At 44.3% G+C, this 16,466-nt stretch overlaps 1 protein-coding gene across 1 annotated transcript; it reads left to right on the forward strand.

Annotated features, from left to right (window-relative positions):
* The first annotated feature begins 12,132 nt into the window (after nucleotides 1-12,132).
* Nucleotides 12,133-16,226, forward strand: LOC143287770 (uncharacterized). Its single transcript, XM_076596054.1, has 4 exons — nucleotides 12,133-12,166; nucleotides 12,438-12,499; nucleotides 14,586-15,282; nucleotides 16,081-16,226. Exons 1-4 carry the CDS (start codon nucleotides 12,133-12,135, stop codon nucleotides 16,224-16,226), a joined length of 939 nt encoding a protein of 312 aa, XP_076452169.1.
* Nucleotides 16,227-16,466: the final 240 nt, after the last annotated feature.

Consider the following 16,466-nt stretch of genomic DNA (forward strand, 5'->3'; position numbering starts at 1 on the left):
TGACTAACGGCGAAAACTGAGGAAAGCGAAGACGATGAAGCTGGAGCACAAACGATGACGGTGATGAGAAGAGGGCAGCAGGGAGACAGCAGTCAGCAAGCTGGAGCACCCATGCTACCGGCTAACACAGGCTGAAGGGCAAAGGCACAGGGAAATGGAAGTGGGGTTCTGCAAAATGCCAACCAGGTACCACTACCCTGACGCTGGAAACAAAACAAACAGACGACACATGTCCAGCAGGGCACTACCCCTGAGCTGGAACACACAGAACACAGAAGCATGGACACCCGGAGGAAGAACGATCCTAACATGAGGGTGCCGACCAACTGGGCAAAAAGCCCCAACCCAAACAGGCACGACCTTCCTCCAAGAAAGCCGTGGGGGCCAAGCCTCGAGAAGTGTCACTGACAGAACAGAGAGACTTGAACTTCTGCTCAGCAGTGACAGGAACGCTGACAAGGCTCCACGACTGCACGAAACAACGTAAAACAGGGAGCCACACACACAGTGACAGGCCAGCTGGGGAGAGTGACAGGGGAAGTGCAGGCACAAAGCAAACTCAGCACGAGATTGTCATGTGTTGTGACACCCTATCAAAAAGACGCTGACATCAGTGGCTGTGCTCTGTCAGACACACTAGAGGAAGGTGGCAGAATGGTTAAGACGCTTATCTGCCAAAACATTGCCTGTGAAGGTTTGGATTCGATTCCCGCTGTTGCCCTTTCTTCCAAGTTTGACTGGAAAAATCAAATTAAGCATCCAGTCATACAGATGAGACGATAAACCGAGGTCCCTTGTGCAACGCACTAGTTGTACTGAAAAAAAACCCTAGTGCAACAACAGTGATTTTCCTCTGGAAAAATCCCCCCTTCCCCTCGTCGATAAACTGGTACTGAAAAAAAATGCAATTTATTATTTTCAATTCTCTAATGAAAGCTTTAACTACCTGAGTCTGATCAAACTGATTCAGCAACAGTTTTTCAACACTCCGCTGACGCTGTGAAAGATCGTATCCTGAGCATCTGACATAAACAATTCACCAACAATTCTTCAATATTTTGCCGACACAGCAATAAATCAAATCCGAGTATATCCTGACCCTCACTGGAGAAGAAGAAGACGTAAAACAACAAAATAATAATAATAATAACAACAACAAATAACGAAACAAAATAGAAATAAATGGTTCAAAGCAATTTTTTTTTCAAGAGAAAAAATATCAGAACTATACAGCCAAATGTGGTTAGTTGCTACATACATAGCTCATATTTTCATCAGAACTTTCGAATTACATACTGCTAAGACTGATACTGATTGAGAGAAGAAAAAAAGGGAAAAAAAGGGACCTACATTTATTGCTAAAAATTAACAGATTTCAGTAAACAGTATAACCATAGCCTATGTTTCTTTTTGGGATTGATATCAATAAAACATAAAATCTTTACCTATGTTTCTAGCTAAAATAGATATCAATAAAAATAGTAAAGATTTTGCACAACGTTACGAAAGAAAAAACAACTACAACCCCACAGTCATGACAAAGACTGATTTCCAGTCTTTTTGTTTGTTGCTTGTTTTTGTTTGTGAAACGTGGGAAGAAACACTTTGACGAGGAGGAGGAAGAGTGAACGGGAGAGGGTTTGGATTTAACGGTGGCCACCAGCCTGCCACTCTGGGAAAGAAGAGTAACAATGTAGCGGTTAACACCCCCTTGCTAAAACCAGTTTGAAGAGAGGTGTTGGGTAACCGCGTGCGGGGTGGTAACTCTCCTGTTTTGAATTGGAGTTCCTTCCCTTGTGTCTCTCACTCGGCCACTTCGCTGCTTCAGCTGTTTCAACACGGAGCGTCAAATTACGGCTTTTTGTTTTGTTTCCATTCTTCGTTCTTAAGTTAGCGCTCTCTCTCTCTCTCTCTCTCTCTCTCTCTCTCTCTCCCGCGCAGTGTGTGTATGTGCGTGTGTGTGTGTGTGTGTGTGTGTGTGTGTGTGTTAAACAAAGTGCCTCCAAGATGTCGCAATGACTATGTGCTAAAGTTAAAGGTGGACTGTACAATACGTGTATGAAAAAAAAAATTTTACTGACGAACTAATGAGTAAACGAACAAAAATATTTCAGTGCGTCCCTACAGTCGCATGAACGCACCTCAAACCCACCACTCTCAACACACAGATCATATTTAACTAGATATATCGAACCTTCTAAAATCTAAAGCAAACCAAAGACCACTTTCCAAAAATTACCCCCCCCCCCCAACCCCCTCTTAAACAAAATCAAAGCAAATGTTCATCCACTCTGAAATATAAATCAAATCCGCCGGAGTCCCGTTTCCCTAAACAAACCAGACGAGACCAACCATCACAAAGAAAAAAAAACCAGAAACAAAAACAAAACAAAACAACACCAAAACCCACTCAAGCCCCAACATGTCACAAAACATCACTGACGAATCAAACACTCACTAACAATTAAAGGGACCTAACCCCTCTACAGCCAGTCAGGACATCCCTGTAGAACTATACAAGGACCCCAAAAGACGCCTTTACCAGGACTCACTGCTCTAAAAATATATGGATGGCACATGCCTTCTTTGAGCCCCTTTGTTAACTGAAGCCAGTGGAAGTGTTCAATCAACCATTTTGCTTCTCGTGTCAGTATAGCGCGAAGCTGTGACTTCATATGTGTGACCGAGTGCTCAGCTGGCTTCACGGCAAGCTCTCACTTGCTTGCGGCGTTAGTTAAGCTGACATTCCTGTGTGTGTCTCCACTGCAAGTTTGCGCCATGTGTCACTGCACTGTTTCCCTGTAATAACTTTGGCAGATAAACCATTGGCGGGTTTCAATCAAGACACAATATTTGGCATGTCGTGGGGGCAAGCATAATACGAATTCATCGAAGATACACAGTTACAGTTCAGAAACTATACCACCCGTTAGCAGACGACTTGTCAATGGACTGACGGCCGGATATGAGAAACAATGGCGTCCAGTTGGCTTCAGCTTTCCTGGCCAATGATCTATCCATGTATTTATAGAGCAGTGACCAGGACTCCCCCCTCTCCCCTTTCGCCGCCACTACATGTCCCCCTCCCATCCCCCTCCCCGAGCAAGGAAACCATCCCAACACCAAGACCCCTGAAGAAGTTGACCTGCAGGGTGCTAACCAACAAGTCTTTACAGTCACTCTTCCAACACTCCCACACCTCTCACCCATCTGTAAGGGAGCAAGGGACTTGACTGCTGGCAGGCGCGTCTGAAGTGCCTGTTAAATGGACAACGGAGACAACATAGCCGTTCTCGTTCAAGCTTACTGTAGCTATTCGGTAACTTCTCAAAGAGGAGGGGGTGTGGGGGGAGGGGAAGGGGGGGGGGGGGAGAGAAGAATGGAGAGAAGGGGGCAAGTGAGGAGGAAGGGTGTAGGTGTGTGTGTGTGTGGCGGGTGGGGTGGTGGTGAGATTTCAGGTCTTGGGGAGCATCGCCCTTTTTATTTTCATCTATTAACTTTTGTTAAGAGTTTGTATTATTTTACATCCACTTGGAAAAATTGCCACCACCACTAGCACCGCCCCTTTATGCGCGCGCGCACATACGCACGCACACACACACACACACACACACACACACACAAACATGCTCGCGCACCAAGAAGAAGAAGATGATGAAGAAGAAAAACAACAACAGCAACAAGACGGAGACGAAGAAGAAGAGGAAGAGGAAGAAGAAGAAGAACTGAGAAGAGCGATAACGAGAACAAGAACAAGAAGAACAAGTGCAAGAAGAAGAAGAACACGGAGAACACGAAGAACAAGAACGGGACCACCATAATTATGCAGCAACAGTCACTCGTGACGCTCACGTTCGCCCCGCAGAATGGCTGTCCCAAACTGTTTCAGCACATGGCGTCTTCTCTTTTCTCACAACGCCACAAAGTCTACGAGCACCCCCCTCGCCTCACCACCACCACCACCCTCCTCCCCACACTCTCTCACTCCTCTCCTCACTGGAGAAGAAGAAGACGTAAAACAACAAAACAAGAATAATAATAATAATAATAATAATAATAATAATAACAACAACAAATAATAAAACAAATGGAAATAAATGGTTCAAAGCAAATTTTTTTTTTCAAGAGAAAAAATATCAGAACTATACAGCCAAATGTGGTTAGTTGCTACATACATAGCTCATATTTTCATCAGAACTTTCGAATTACATACTGCTAAGACTGATACTGATTGAGAGAAGAAAAAAAGGGAAAAAAAGGGACCTACATTTATTGCTAAAAATTAACAGATTTCAGTAAACAGTATAACCATAGCCTATGTTTCTTTTTGGGATTGATATCAATAAAACATAAAATCTTTACCTATGTTTCTAGCTAAGATAGATATCAATAAAAATAGTAAAGATTTTGCACAACGTTACGAAAGAAAAAACAACTACAACCCCACGGTCATGACAAAGACTGATTTCCAGTCTTTTTGTTTGTTGCTTGTTTTTGTTTGTGAAACGTGGGAAGAAACACTTTGACGAGAAGGAGGAAGAGTGAACGGGAGAGGGTTTGGATTTAACGGTGGCCACCAGCCTGCCACTCTGGGAAAGAAGAGTAACAATGTAGCGGTTAACACCCCCTTGCTAAAACCAGTTTGAAGAGAGGTGTTGGGTAACCGCGTGCGGGGTGGTAACTCTCCTGTTTTGAATTGGAGTTCCTTCCCTTGTGTCTCACTCGGCCACTTCGCTGCTTCAGCTGTTTCAACACGGAGCGTCAAATTACGGCTTTTTGTTTTGTTTCCATTCTTCGTTCTTAAGTTAGCGCTCTCTCTCTCTCTCTCTCTCTCTCTCCCGCGCAGTGTGTGTAAGTGCGCGCGCGCGCGCGCGCGTGTGTGTTAAACAAAGTGCCTCCAAGATGTCGCAATGACTATGTGCTAAAGGTAAAGGTGGACTGTTCAATATGTGTACGAAAAAAAAATTTTTTTTACTGACGAACTAATGAGTAAACGAACAAAAATATTTCAGTGCGTCCCTACAGTCGCACGAACGCACCTCAAACCCACCACTCTCTGCACACAGATCATATTTAACTAGATATATCAAACCTTCTAAAATCTAAAGCAAACCAAAGACCACTTACCAAAAATTACCCCCCCCCCCAACCCCCTTCTTAAACAAAATCAAAGCAAATGTTCATCCACTCTGAAATATAAATCAAATCAGCTGGACTCCCGTTTCCCTAAACAAACCAGACGAGACCAACCATCACACAGAAAAAACCCCCAGAAACAAAAACAAAACAAAACAACACCAAAACCCACTCAAGCCCCAACATGTCACAAAACATCACTGACGAATCAAACACTCACTAACAATTAAAGGGACCTAACCCCTCTACAGGCAGTCAGGACATCCCTGTAGAACTATACAAGGACCCCAAAAGACGCCTTTACCAGGACTCACTGCTCTAAAAATATATGGATGACACACGCCTTCTTTGAGCCCCTTTGTTAACTGAAGCCAGTGGAAGTGTTCAATCAACCATTTTGCTTCTCGTGTCAGTATAGCGCGAAGCTGTGATTTCATATGTGTAGCCGAGTGCTCAGCTGGCTTCACAGCAAGCTCTCACTTGCTCGCGGCGTTAGTTAAGCTGACATTCCTGTGTGTGTCTCCACTGCAAGTTTGCGCCATGTGTCACTGCACTGTTTCCCTGTAATAACTTTGGCAGATAAACCATTGGCGGGTTTCAATCAAGACACAATATTTGGCATGTCATGGGGGCAAGCATAATACGAATTCATCGAAGATACACGGTTACAGTTCAGAAACTATACCACCCGTTAGCAGACGACTTGTCAACGGACTGACGGCCGGATACGAGAAACATTGGCGTCCAGTTGGCTTCAGCTTTCCTGGCCAATGATCTATCCATGTATTTATAGAGCAGTGACCAGGACTCCCCCCTCTCCCCTTCCGCCGCCACCACATGCCCCCTCCCATCCCCCTCCCCGAGCAAGGAAACCATCCCAACACCAAGACCCCTGAAGAAGTTGACCTGCAGGGCGCTAGCCAACAAATCTTTACAGTCACTCTTCCAACACTCTGACACCTCTCACCCATCTGTAAGGGAGCAAGGGACTTGACTGCTGGCAGGCGCGTCTGAAGTGCCTGTTAAATGGACAACGGAGACAACGTAGCCGTTCTCGTTCAAGCTTACTGTAGCTAATCAGTAACTTCTCAAAGAGGAGGGGGTGTGGGGGGAGGGGAAGGGGGGGGGGGAAGAGAAGAATGGAGAGAAGGGAGCAAGTGAGGAGGAAGGGTGTAGGTGTGTGTGTGTGTGGCGGGTGGGGTGGTGGTGAGATTTCAGGTCTTGTGGAGCATTGCCCTTTTTATTTTCATCTATTAATTTTTGTTAGAGTTTGTATTATTTTACATCCACTTGGGAAAATTGCCACCACCACTAGCACCGCCCCTTTACGCGTGTGCGCACACACACACACACACACACACACACACACACATGCTCGCACACCAAGAAGAAGAAGATGAAGAAGAAGAAAAACAACAACAGCAACAAGACGAAGACGAAGAAGAAGAGGAAGAAGAAGAAGAAGAAGAACTGAGAAGAGCGATAACGAGAACAAGAACAAGAAGAACAAGTGCAAGAAGAAGAAGAACACGAAGAACACGAAGAACAAGAACGGGACCAATATAATTATGCAGCAACAGTCACTCGTGACGCTCACGTTCGCCCCGCAGAATGGCTGTCCCAAACCGTTTCTTTACATGGCGTCTTCTCTTTTCTCACAACGCCACAAAGTCTCCGAGCACCCCCCTCGCCCCACCACCACCACCACCCTCCTCCCCACACACGTGAAGTGAAGGGAGGGGAAAGGGAGGAAGAAGGGAGGTGTGTGTGTGTGTGTGTGTGGATGGGGAGGGGAGGGGAGGGGATGGGGGTAGGGGTTGGGGAAGAAAGGGATGTAATTCCATAGCGTTGGCTCGGAGGACAACCAGTTGAGGTACAGGCAAACCACACAGGTCCCCACAAGGTGTTGTCGGCATCAGAGTTAAAACGTCAAGACGCCGATCTTTTACCCCTTCTGTCTGTCTCGTTGTCTGTGTGTATGTCTCTGCTCTTCTCTGTCTGTCTCTCGCTTGCTCAGTATCTCTCCACGTATCTCCCCCTTTCTTTTATAACTTTTTTTTTCACACATTTCATTCTCAAGTGTGTATTTAAGAGAGAGAGAGAGAGAGAGAGAGAGAGAGAGAGAGAGAGAGCAGCTACATTCTCAAATTTTTATCCAGGTTTCGGGATTTACAAGACAACGGTTCGATTTTCGTCTGAACCCTTCAGTAGTTAGTGCACTATATACACCATGCTTCTCTTGACACACTGCAGTGGTTAGAGCACTACACATATCATGTTTCTCTTTAGGCACTGAAGTAGTTAGAGCACTACACAATCCATGTTTCTCTTTACACACTGAAGTAGTTAGAGCACTACACACATCATGTTTCTCTTTACACACTGCAGTGGTTAGAGCACTACACACATCATGTTTCTCTTTACACACTGAAGTAGTTAGAGCACTACACACATCATGTTTCTCTTTACACACTGAAATAGAGCACTACACATATCATGTTTCTTCATTGCCCATATTTATACACTGCAATAGTTAGAGCACTTCACAATCCATGTTTCTGTTTAGACACTGCAGTAGTAAAAGCGCTTTGTTTGTCGGCCAAGTTAAGTCTTGCTGTGCTTGTGCCCCAGCGTTGATGCTTCTCGTTCTCTCTCTATTGACTTCTTCCTCCACCACTCGTTTTTTTAATTCATTTTCTTCACTTTATTTATATCTCAGCTTAGTTTTGTTCAAAACTCATGTATGTTCACGTCTTCTAGTTATGATGACATCCGTCACATATTCAGTATGTACATGTGACAGGACAGGACTTTATATAAGATTTTCTTGTTGTTCTGTTCATCGATATCTGTGTTGTATTGTGACATGTTCCAAATAAAATACTGTTTAAACCAAAAGCACTACACGTATGTTTTATAGTGATCGTCTATATATAGACCGTGCAGTAGTAACAGCACTGCAGATACCCCTGTTTTATAGTGACCATCTATCTATAGACCGTGCAGTAGTAATAGCACTACAGATACCCCTGTTTTATAGTGACCATCTATATATAGACCGTGCAGTAGTAATAGCACTGCACACAGCATGTTTTATACTGACCATCTATATATAGACCGTGCAGTAGTAATATATTTGTATATATTAGATATCTGTTTGTTTCCCTATAAACTAGATCATTAGGTGTTTTTATGTCGACTCCTAAGAGAGAGAGAGAGAGAGAGAGAGAGAGAGAGGCAGACAGAGATTTGAATACCTCACTCAAGTCATCCACTTCCTATCTCACAAATCATACACACACACACAATATCAGCCCTCTCTGTTTGCTTATCCTCTTCGGCCAAACCATGATAAATGCAAACACCCTGCTGAGAGAGAGAGAGAGAGAGAGAGAGAGAGAGAGAGAGAGAGAGTGAGACAGACAGACAGACAGACAGACAGAGAGAGAGAGACAGAAACAGAGACAGAGACAGAGAGACAGACAGACACACACACACATCAGTACCACACCACCACACAATAGTAATACATCCACAATTCTTTCCACAAGTGTATCAAAATGACACACACACACACACACACACACACACACACACACACAAACACATGCACGAACGCACGCACACGCAAACTTAACATCATCAAAATGATAAACCAGAACAGACCGCTTTTATAACCAAGCTTATCTCAATGAACACAAAAGATAAACAACAAAAGCAACAACAAAAACCAACCAACCAACCAACCAAAGAAAAACAAAACAAAACAAAAAAACCCAACCAATTAATTTCTTCCCGAATTAGTTCAAGAAAAAAACCGTAAGAAATTGCATGAGATGGAAACATGGTGAGAAAGATGTTGATGTTGTCACAGTGAAGACCGGCTGTCATGATCTGTGCCTTGTGTCACCAGCAAGATGTTGGACACCACAGATGTAACGTCACCACAAGATCCATGTTATCTATCACCTCTCTCTTATACAATCCTTTCTCCGTCTGCCTTTCTGTCTTCCTGTCTCTGTCTCTCTCTAATTCTATCTCTGCCTCTCTCTAGTTCTATCTCTCTATGTCTTCGTGTCTGTAATGTTTATCTCTCACGTTGGGTCATGCTGCTGGTCAGGCATCTGTCTAACATGTGGTGTGGCGAATATTATTGGTTTGTCCGAACGCAGTGACGCCTCCTTCAAAAACTGAAACTGAAGCTATAGATCTCTCTGTCTGTCTCCCTGCCTGTATCTCTGCTCTCTCTGTCCGTCCGTCTGTCTCTCTTTCTCTGTCTGTTCCTGTTTCTCTGTTCGTCCGTGTTTCTCTCTCTGTCCGTTATGCCTCTGCTTGTCAGTTCTTACTCTTGCGGACGATGGCCTGGTCTTCAAAACTTCGAAAGATGCTCAAGAAAGAACTAAAGCCGTCCAGAAACAATTGAACAATATCGGTTAATAGTGCAAGGACACAGGATCTTCCATCAATCCAGCGAAAGCCCAAACGTTGCTTGCACCTTCAACAACAAAATTGCGAGCAAATCACAACCATCTGTGTCATTCGACGGAATTCAGATCGAGAAAACCGAATGCATACGCTATCAAGGAATAACAGTTGGACAGGATGCTGACCTTCAGAAAACATACGGAAAATACTGTTCACAAATGCAGAAAGGGTCTTTCAGTCTTAAAATCAACGGCAAACAAAGGTATCGAACAACGCCACCTCCTCCTGCTATATCAATCACTCGTTCTCAGTGTGATCGACTACGGACTTGGGCTAACAACACCGCCTCAAAGCAGCCTCCTAAAATTAGAAAGAGTTCAAAATGAAGCTATGAGGCTGATCCTTGGAACAACAAAAGATACGCCTAGGGAAACCATGCGATACCTGCTTGATCTTCCTTCAGCGCAGGGAAGAAACAAATTAGAACAGGTTAAGACCTACTTCAGAGCATTAGAAAACCCTCAAAACCCACTGCATGATGCAGTCAAGGAACCAGAAGGCAGCCGTCTAGGACGAGGAAGATCATGGATGTGGCAAGCAGAAGACACAATCCATCTAGTATGCCGACAACCAGACCTGAAAGAAACAAAAGAATGGAAGAAAAACCCCGAAAACCTCAATAATCTATTCAACACAGCCATTTCACCTGCTCTAGGAAGACATTGTCGGGAATGGCGAGGGCAAAACTGATGCAGAAGTGAAGCTACTCAGAGAAGAAAACAGTAAAGAAGAGGACATCATCATATACACAGATGGCTCAGTCACCAAAGGCCAGTCCGGTTGGGGATTCACTCCAAAACAAAATGGAAAAACAATTAGGGAAGAGAATGCTGCCTACAAAGTCACAACCTCCAGCCTAACGATGGAAGCCGAAACTGTGACACATGCCCTCCAATGGCTATCATCTATCCATATGCCTGGAAACCAACATGCCATGATTCTAACGGACTCAATGAACCTCATACAGAAAATTGAAAGTGGAATGGGAAGCCCAGAGTGGCATGAGGCAATGCACAACTTTCAGATTAAAAAAAAAACTTACATGGTCATACTGCCCGGGACATTCAGGTGTTAAGGGAAATGAGCGAGCTGACAGACTTGTTGGTAACGCAACAACAACGAGCGGCCTACATCTAGGAAAATCGGAAATCCCCAGAAAAGTTAAAAAAACAAACAAACAAAAAAAATCCCCAAAAAGAACAGGTACAACTCCATCACACCATCGATCGCCTCCTGTGTGTGTGTGTGTGTGTGTGTGTGTGTGTGTGTCTGTGTGTGTCTGTGTGTGTGTGGTGTGTGTGTTTGTGTGTCGGGGCTTGTGTACGTTTATGTGTATTTGTTTGTGCTTTTATATCTGTAAAACTGCATGTTTGTTGCATATCTGTTATGCATGTGTGTGTATGTGTGTCCGCATGTTTTACGTGTATTTGCTTATTTATCATCATTATTGTCTTTTTATTTAATTAAAAAATACTTATTTATTTATTTATTTATTTATTTATTTATTATTATTATTATCATTATTGCTGTTGTTGTTGTTATTGTTTTTTTTTGTTTTTTGTTTTCTCAAGGCCTGACTAAGCGCGTTGGGTTACGCTGCTGGTCAGGCATCTGCTTGCCAGATGTGGTGTAGCGTATATGGATTTGTCCGAACGCAGCGACGCCTCCTTGAGCTACTGATACTGATTGTCCGTATGTTCCTCTGTTTTTTGTCTATCTATTTGTTTGTGTTTCGGTGTCTCTGAGTGTCTGTCTGCCTGTCTATTACTTTCTGTGTTTCTTTTGTATGTTTACCTAATTTGTGAAACAGCAAAGGTCAGTTAGACGGCTGGGTGTTCGGCCAAAAACTGTCGGCCCTGTAAAACAAAGATTTGTTTCAGATTGTTCTTCACTTTCACGTAGTACGAATAGGAAAGACAGGAGAGAGAGAGAGAGAGAGAGAGAGAGAGAGAGAGAGAGAGAGAGACAGACAGACAGACAGACAGACAGACAGAGACAGAGACACAGAGAGAGAGGGAGAACCTGTATCCAAATGTTTGCGGAGAACATCTTTTCCATCTGTCCTCCTTTCAACGAGAAGTGGAGGGGACGCCCTTTGAACTGGGGGACACACTCAATTTGTTATCACCACGTTGCTAATGGTATCCCCGCTCCCCCTAGTGACTGTAGTTCAGTGGAGTCGCAAACCTGTGGCCATCGGGAGGAGTCTCCAGACAAGAGAACAGTGACGATGCAACAGCATTGTTTGAGCTGTGGTTTCTGCTGGTGGTAAAAGCCTGGATGTGAAACGTACACACAGGGCGATATTCTCTGAGATAACCCAGACACGGCAATACCCAGAGTTGGTTCACATCTGTTTGTTGACTCTGCAGTCACGAGAGCTGTGTGTTTGTGTACACTCCTCCCCGGCCTTAACCAGTCCACAGTGTTGACTGTGGTCACGAGATGTATACATCACTTCCCGGTCTCAACCAATCCACGACCGTTCTTCACAGTACACACGGCTGAAGGATGGATATAAAAGGAAAAGACTCTCTGGACACTGGTCAGTAGAGACACCGGTCGCCCAGGAATCCAGTCCTTTCAACGAGAAAACCATCACCGAACCAAGCCCCGAGCTCTGCCTACAGGCCATTCAACTCCGCTCCAAGTAACGCTGTTGAGAACTTCACCCCAGTGAACAACCCAGCCTTCGTAACAGCGACACCCCAGCACTGGGCAGACACCCCGGGGCCACAAGGCGACGGGTTGTTGGACTCTACTCTGCCGGCCACTGGACCAGCTGATCAGTCACTGTGGTTTCTGACCACACAAAGTTGACGTGTCCCACGAGTACGCCGACGGAAAACGCACGTGTGACATTTTGTCTTCATTGCAAGTAAGTACTGACACGTCAGCTGTATTCCTTGTGTCTGTGTCTGGTTTGAAAAAAATGATTTCCAAAAAAAAAGTAACTACAAAAACGAATGTTCTTGATGAGGCTTATATTGTTGAATCAGTTTTTTCAAAAACTACAGGCAGAAAAGCAGTTGGTCCTGATGAGACCGGTGGACGTCTTCTCCTTCTTCTTCTTCTGCGTTTGTGGGCTGCAACTCCCACGTTCACTCGTATATACGCGAGTGGGCTTTTACGTGTATGACCGTTTTTACCCCGCCATGTAGGCAGCCATACTCCGCTTTCAGGGGTGTGCATGCTGGGTATGTTCTTGTTTCCATAACCCACCGAACGCTGACATGGATTACAGGATCTTTAACGTGCGTATTTGATTTTCTGCTTGCGTATACACACGAAAGGGGTTGAGGCACTAGCAGATCTGCACATATGTTGACCTGGGAGATCGTAAAAATCTCCACCCTTTACCCACCAGGTGCCGTCACCGTGATTCGAACCCAGGACCACCAGATTGAAAGTCCAACGCTTTAACCATTCGGCTATTGCGCCCGCCGATCGGTGGACAATTTTTGAAGATATGTACCACACAGTTATGTGGTTGTTCAGCAGACTGTTCATGTGGTCTTTAAATGATTCCTGTGTACCTACCATACTTTGGAAGAAATCTACTATTCAACATCTCTAAAAAGAACTAAAGACCTGTCTATTGGGATGAAATGCTTTGAATGCATAATTATTAAAATAATTCTGTCATACACTGTTCCACACAATGATAGTCAGTTTGCTTACAGATTCGACTGAAGCACACTCACATTTATCACACATACACCCACACTGAGAAAAATAATCCCGCCGTTCGTAATCTGTTTATAGATTTTTCTTCTATGTTCAATACCATTCAGCCACATCGGATGCATTGCAGGTTATTTCTCTTAACGTTTAAAAAAAAGAGCTCGTTTTATGGGTCATCAGAAAACACGTCAACGGAACTCCGTTTTCCTGTTTTCATCAAGCTCTTTTCTCTTTGAATACAACTTCAACCGGTGCTCCACAAGGAACACTTCTGTTACTTGTGTTGTCTACATTATGCACTTATGATTGCACGAGTGCAGAAACGACACACTTGAATAACTATTCTGCCCTTGGTTTTTCTCAAACTGGCGATATTTAAATTGAATAAGTTCACAGTTTCCCTCGTAGTAGAAAGACAATAGTTAAGCATTAAAAAAAAAAAAAAAAAAAAAAAAAGGAAATAAGATGTTCAATCCCTGTCCAACGTGGTCAGTGGCACAAAAGTTGAAATAGTGAATATAAGCATTTTGGGAAATATCATTGATGACACCCATCATAACCAAGCGAAATGTAACTCTATTTACTATTTAATGACGCTCATAAATATATTTCTCTCTGATTTTTACCGATGCTCTCCACTGATTGTTTTAAATCTGTTTCAACTTTGTTTTTTTATGTTGGCTCGGAAGCTCCCCTCACTCTTCCCTCACCTTGCGAAACAGAACAAGTTACTTTCACTTTTACAGGTGTGCAGTCCTGGTCTTTCTTTCCTTCTCTGAAATGCCCGCGTCAAAACGGATGGAGTCTGCATTGTATCAAAGTTTGAGGGAAAGAGTGTGGATATGTGACGGAGGAAAAGGGGGGGGGGGGGAGGGGGGAAGAAGAGGGGGGCATTTTTTGCGTACCTTTTCGTTCTTCTCCAGAAGAAGTTATTTCGAAGCGAGGTGCAACAACATTTGATTCATTCAGGTTTGAGACTGCCTGCCAGTCTGCTCTCATAACTTTCTGCTATGACATTTGGTCATAGTATCTTGTCACTTTTTTTTTTCTCTGAATTTTGCTCCTGTCATTTTTATGATTTTTTTTTTATATGTTGATTAACCTTGTGCCGATGTGTTCGCCTGCGCCCATGATCTATAAGCACATCAACTGCACATGATGATGATGATTACAGAATGAAAAATCACGGTGTTTCGCTTCAACAAACCACCCACCCCTACGCCATTCCATTATTATCATTATCAACTATATTATCATTATATTCACCATCATGTTTGCAGCTGTTCCACGTCAGCAAGAGAGTGAGGACCATCATGCACAGATCATCCTCACAGCAGTCTGGTTCCTCCTCCATCACTGGGCTGCCAGAGGGCATGATGGACTATGTCGACTCCTGGTTGCAATGGCAACGCTCCCCTGTCATGCGCTCTACGGGGCTTCCGGCGGAAAACCCAGCTTTCCGCCCCGCGTTCTCCTCGACCCCGTCCTACGACTCTCTGCCGGAGGTGGGCAGGGGGTTTTCCATCCAGCACCATTCTGGATACCAGCGTCTGAGGGGAGAAGACTCGGCGTCCCTAGACAGTGGCAGCCCTGCTCGCATCTCCCACACGGACATCACTCCCACCCCCTCAAGCTCCAGGAATACACAGCCTCCTTCCAAGAAGAAGAGGAAAAAGAAGGCCACCAAATCCCTGTGGGCCCGCCTGTTGGAGTCCTGGCGACAGAGCGAGCAACCGGAGAGCGTGGCCTACTCCTCTGACGAGCTGGAGGAGTCCGGTGACCAGTGGGTTGACAGGGCCCAGGGTCTGGGTGACGTCACAGCACCCACCTCCAGAGGGGCACGGGATGATGAGTGGCGCCAGTGTGTGGACCGGGCCGAGGGGTTGTGTGCCGCCACGGCAGAAACCTCTGGTGGAGGACACTCCTCTAGTGGGAGGCACGGCTTCGCCCAGCGCCGGCAAACTGCCTCGGACATAGGTAAACCCCTAGTTATATTATAGATGTGTGTGTGTGTGTGTGTGTGTGTGTGTGTTAACCCTTCCTATTCCAAGGGGAAAAGTTTTATTGTACGTGAAGTCATGATTGCAGTAGAACGTTCGCCAAAGTTCATTTTGTACCAACGAAAACAGCAGTCATTTATTTCTAGTTTGATGCTGAGTTTGACGATGTTTCAGCATTTGCTCATAAGATCAAGTTGTTTGTAGCTGTAGTCTTCATATTTAGTTATCATCGAGTTATAAAGCATCGGAACCCGTAGTATTTCTGGATGTAAATCGTGTTTATAATTCGGGGCGAAGTTTAAGATGATGGTTTCCTTTTTTTCAAACACGGGCATAAATCATTAAGAATATCCATTTGAATGTAACAGGCAGGTGAAAGTTAATGCAGCGCAGTTTACAAGAGATTGTTGTAAAACATCTGTGCATTATGGTGTCAGGAAATATGGTTTATAACCCTTTCGCTGCCAGAAAATATTGTACATTACATTAGTAAGATCTCCCCCCTTCACAGTGACTTTTGAGGTATCAGGCATAAAAAAAATATGAAAAAGAGATCAAAATGTTATATGTATAATCTATGTTGTTAAGATTACCACAAACTATTCATTAGAGAGAGAAAAGAACCTCGTGTCAGTATCGATGCATAAGGACTATTTGTTGGAAACTGAAACAGGCAGGGAGAGAACAATGAGTGGCGATGTGAATGTAGGTATGTAGGCTTACCTGTCTGTTTATTCTGACGTCATACCTGGCGGTCCGCTGTCTGTCTTTGCAGCAACAGCATCACTGGATGAAAAGACCCGCCTCTTCCACTCTGGGAGCTACAAAGTTGCCGCCCCTTGTGACCTACATCCGGTGAAGAGGGCGCTTGGGAAGATCAGGACCTGCTGCTGTTGCTGTTGCCACAAAACTGAGCCATAGATTGTGTGTGTGTGTGTGTGTGTGTGTGTGTGTGTGTTTATTAATCTCTTTTTATGACAAAAACCACAAGGATGAAGAACTAACAACCTCATAATGAGGTACTCGATTTATCTTTTGGGTGTTCCTCAAAGAAGGTCAGGTGTTATATTGCAATACTGCAGTGGTCTATTTCGTTTTTTTTTGTTTTTTTTTTTTTATCCAGTTTATTAGTTAGTACCCAGGTTTTGGTCAGTTAACAAT

Source organism: Babylonia areolata, chromosome 11, assembly GCF_041734735.1.
Source record: "Babylonia areolata isolate BAREFJ2019XMU chromosome 11, ASM4173473v1, whole genome shotgun sequence".
Classification (NCBI taxonomy): domain Eukaryota; kingdom Metazoa; phylum Mollusca; class Gastropoda; order Neogastropoda; family Buccinidae; genus Babylonia; species Babylonia areolata.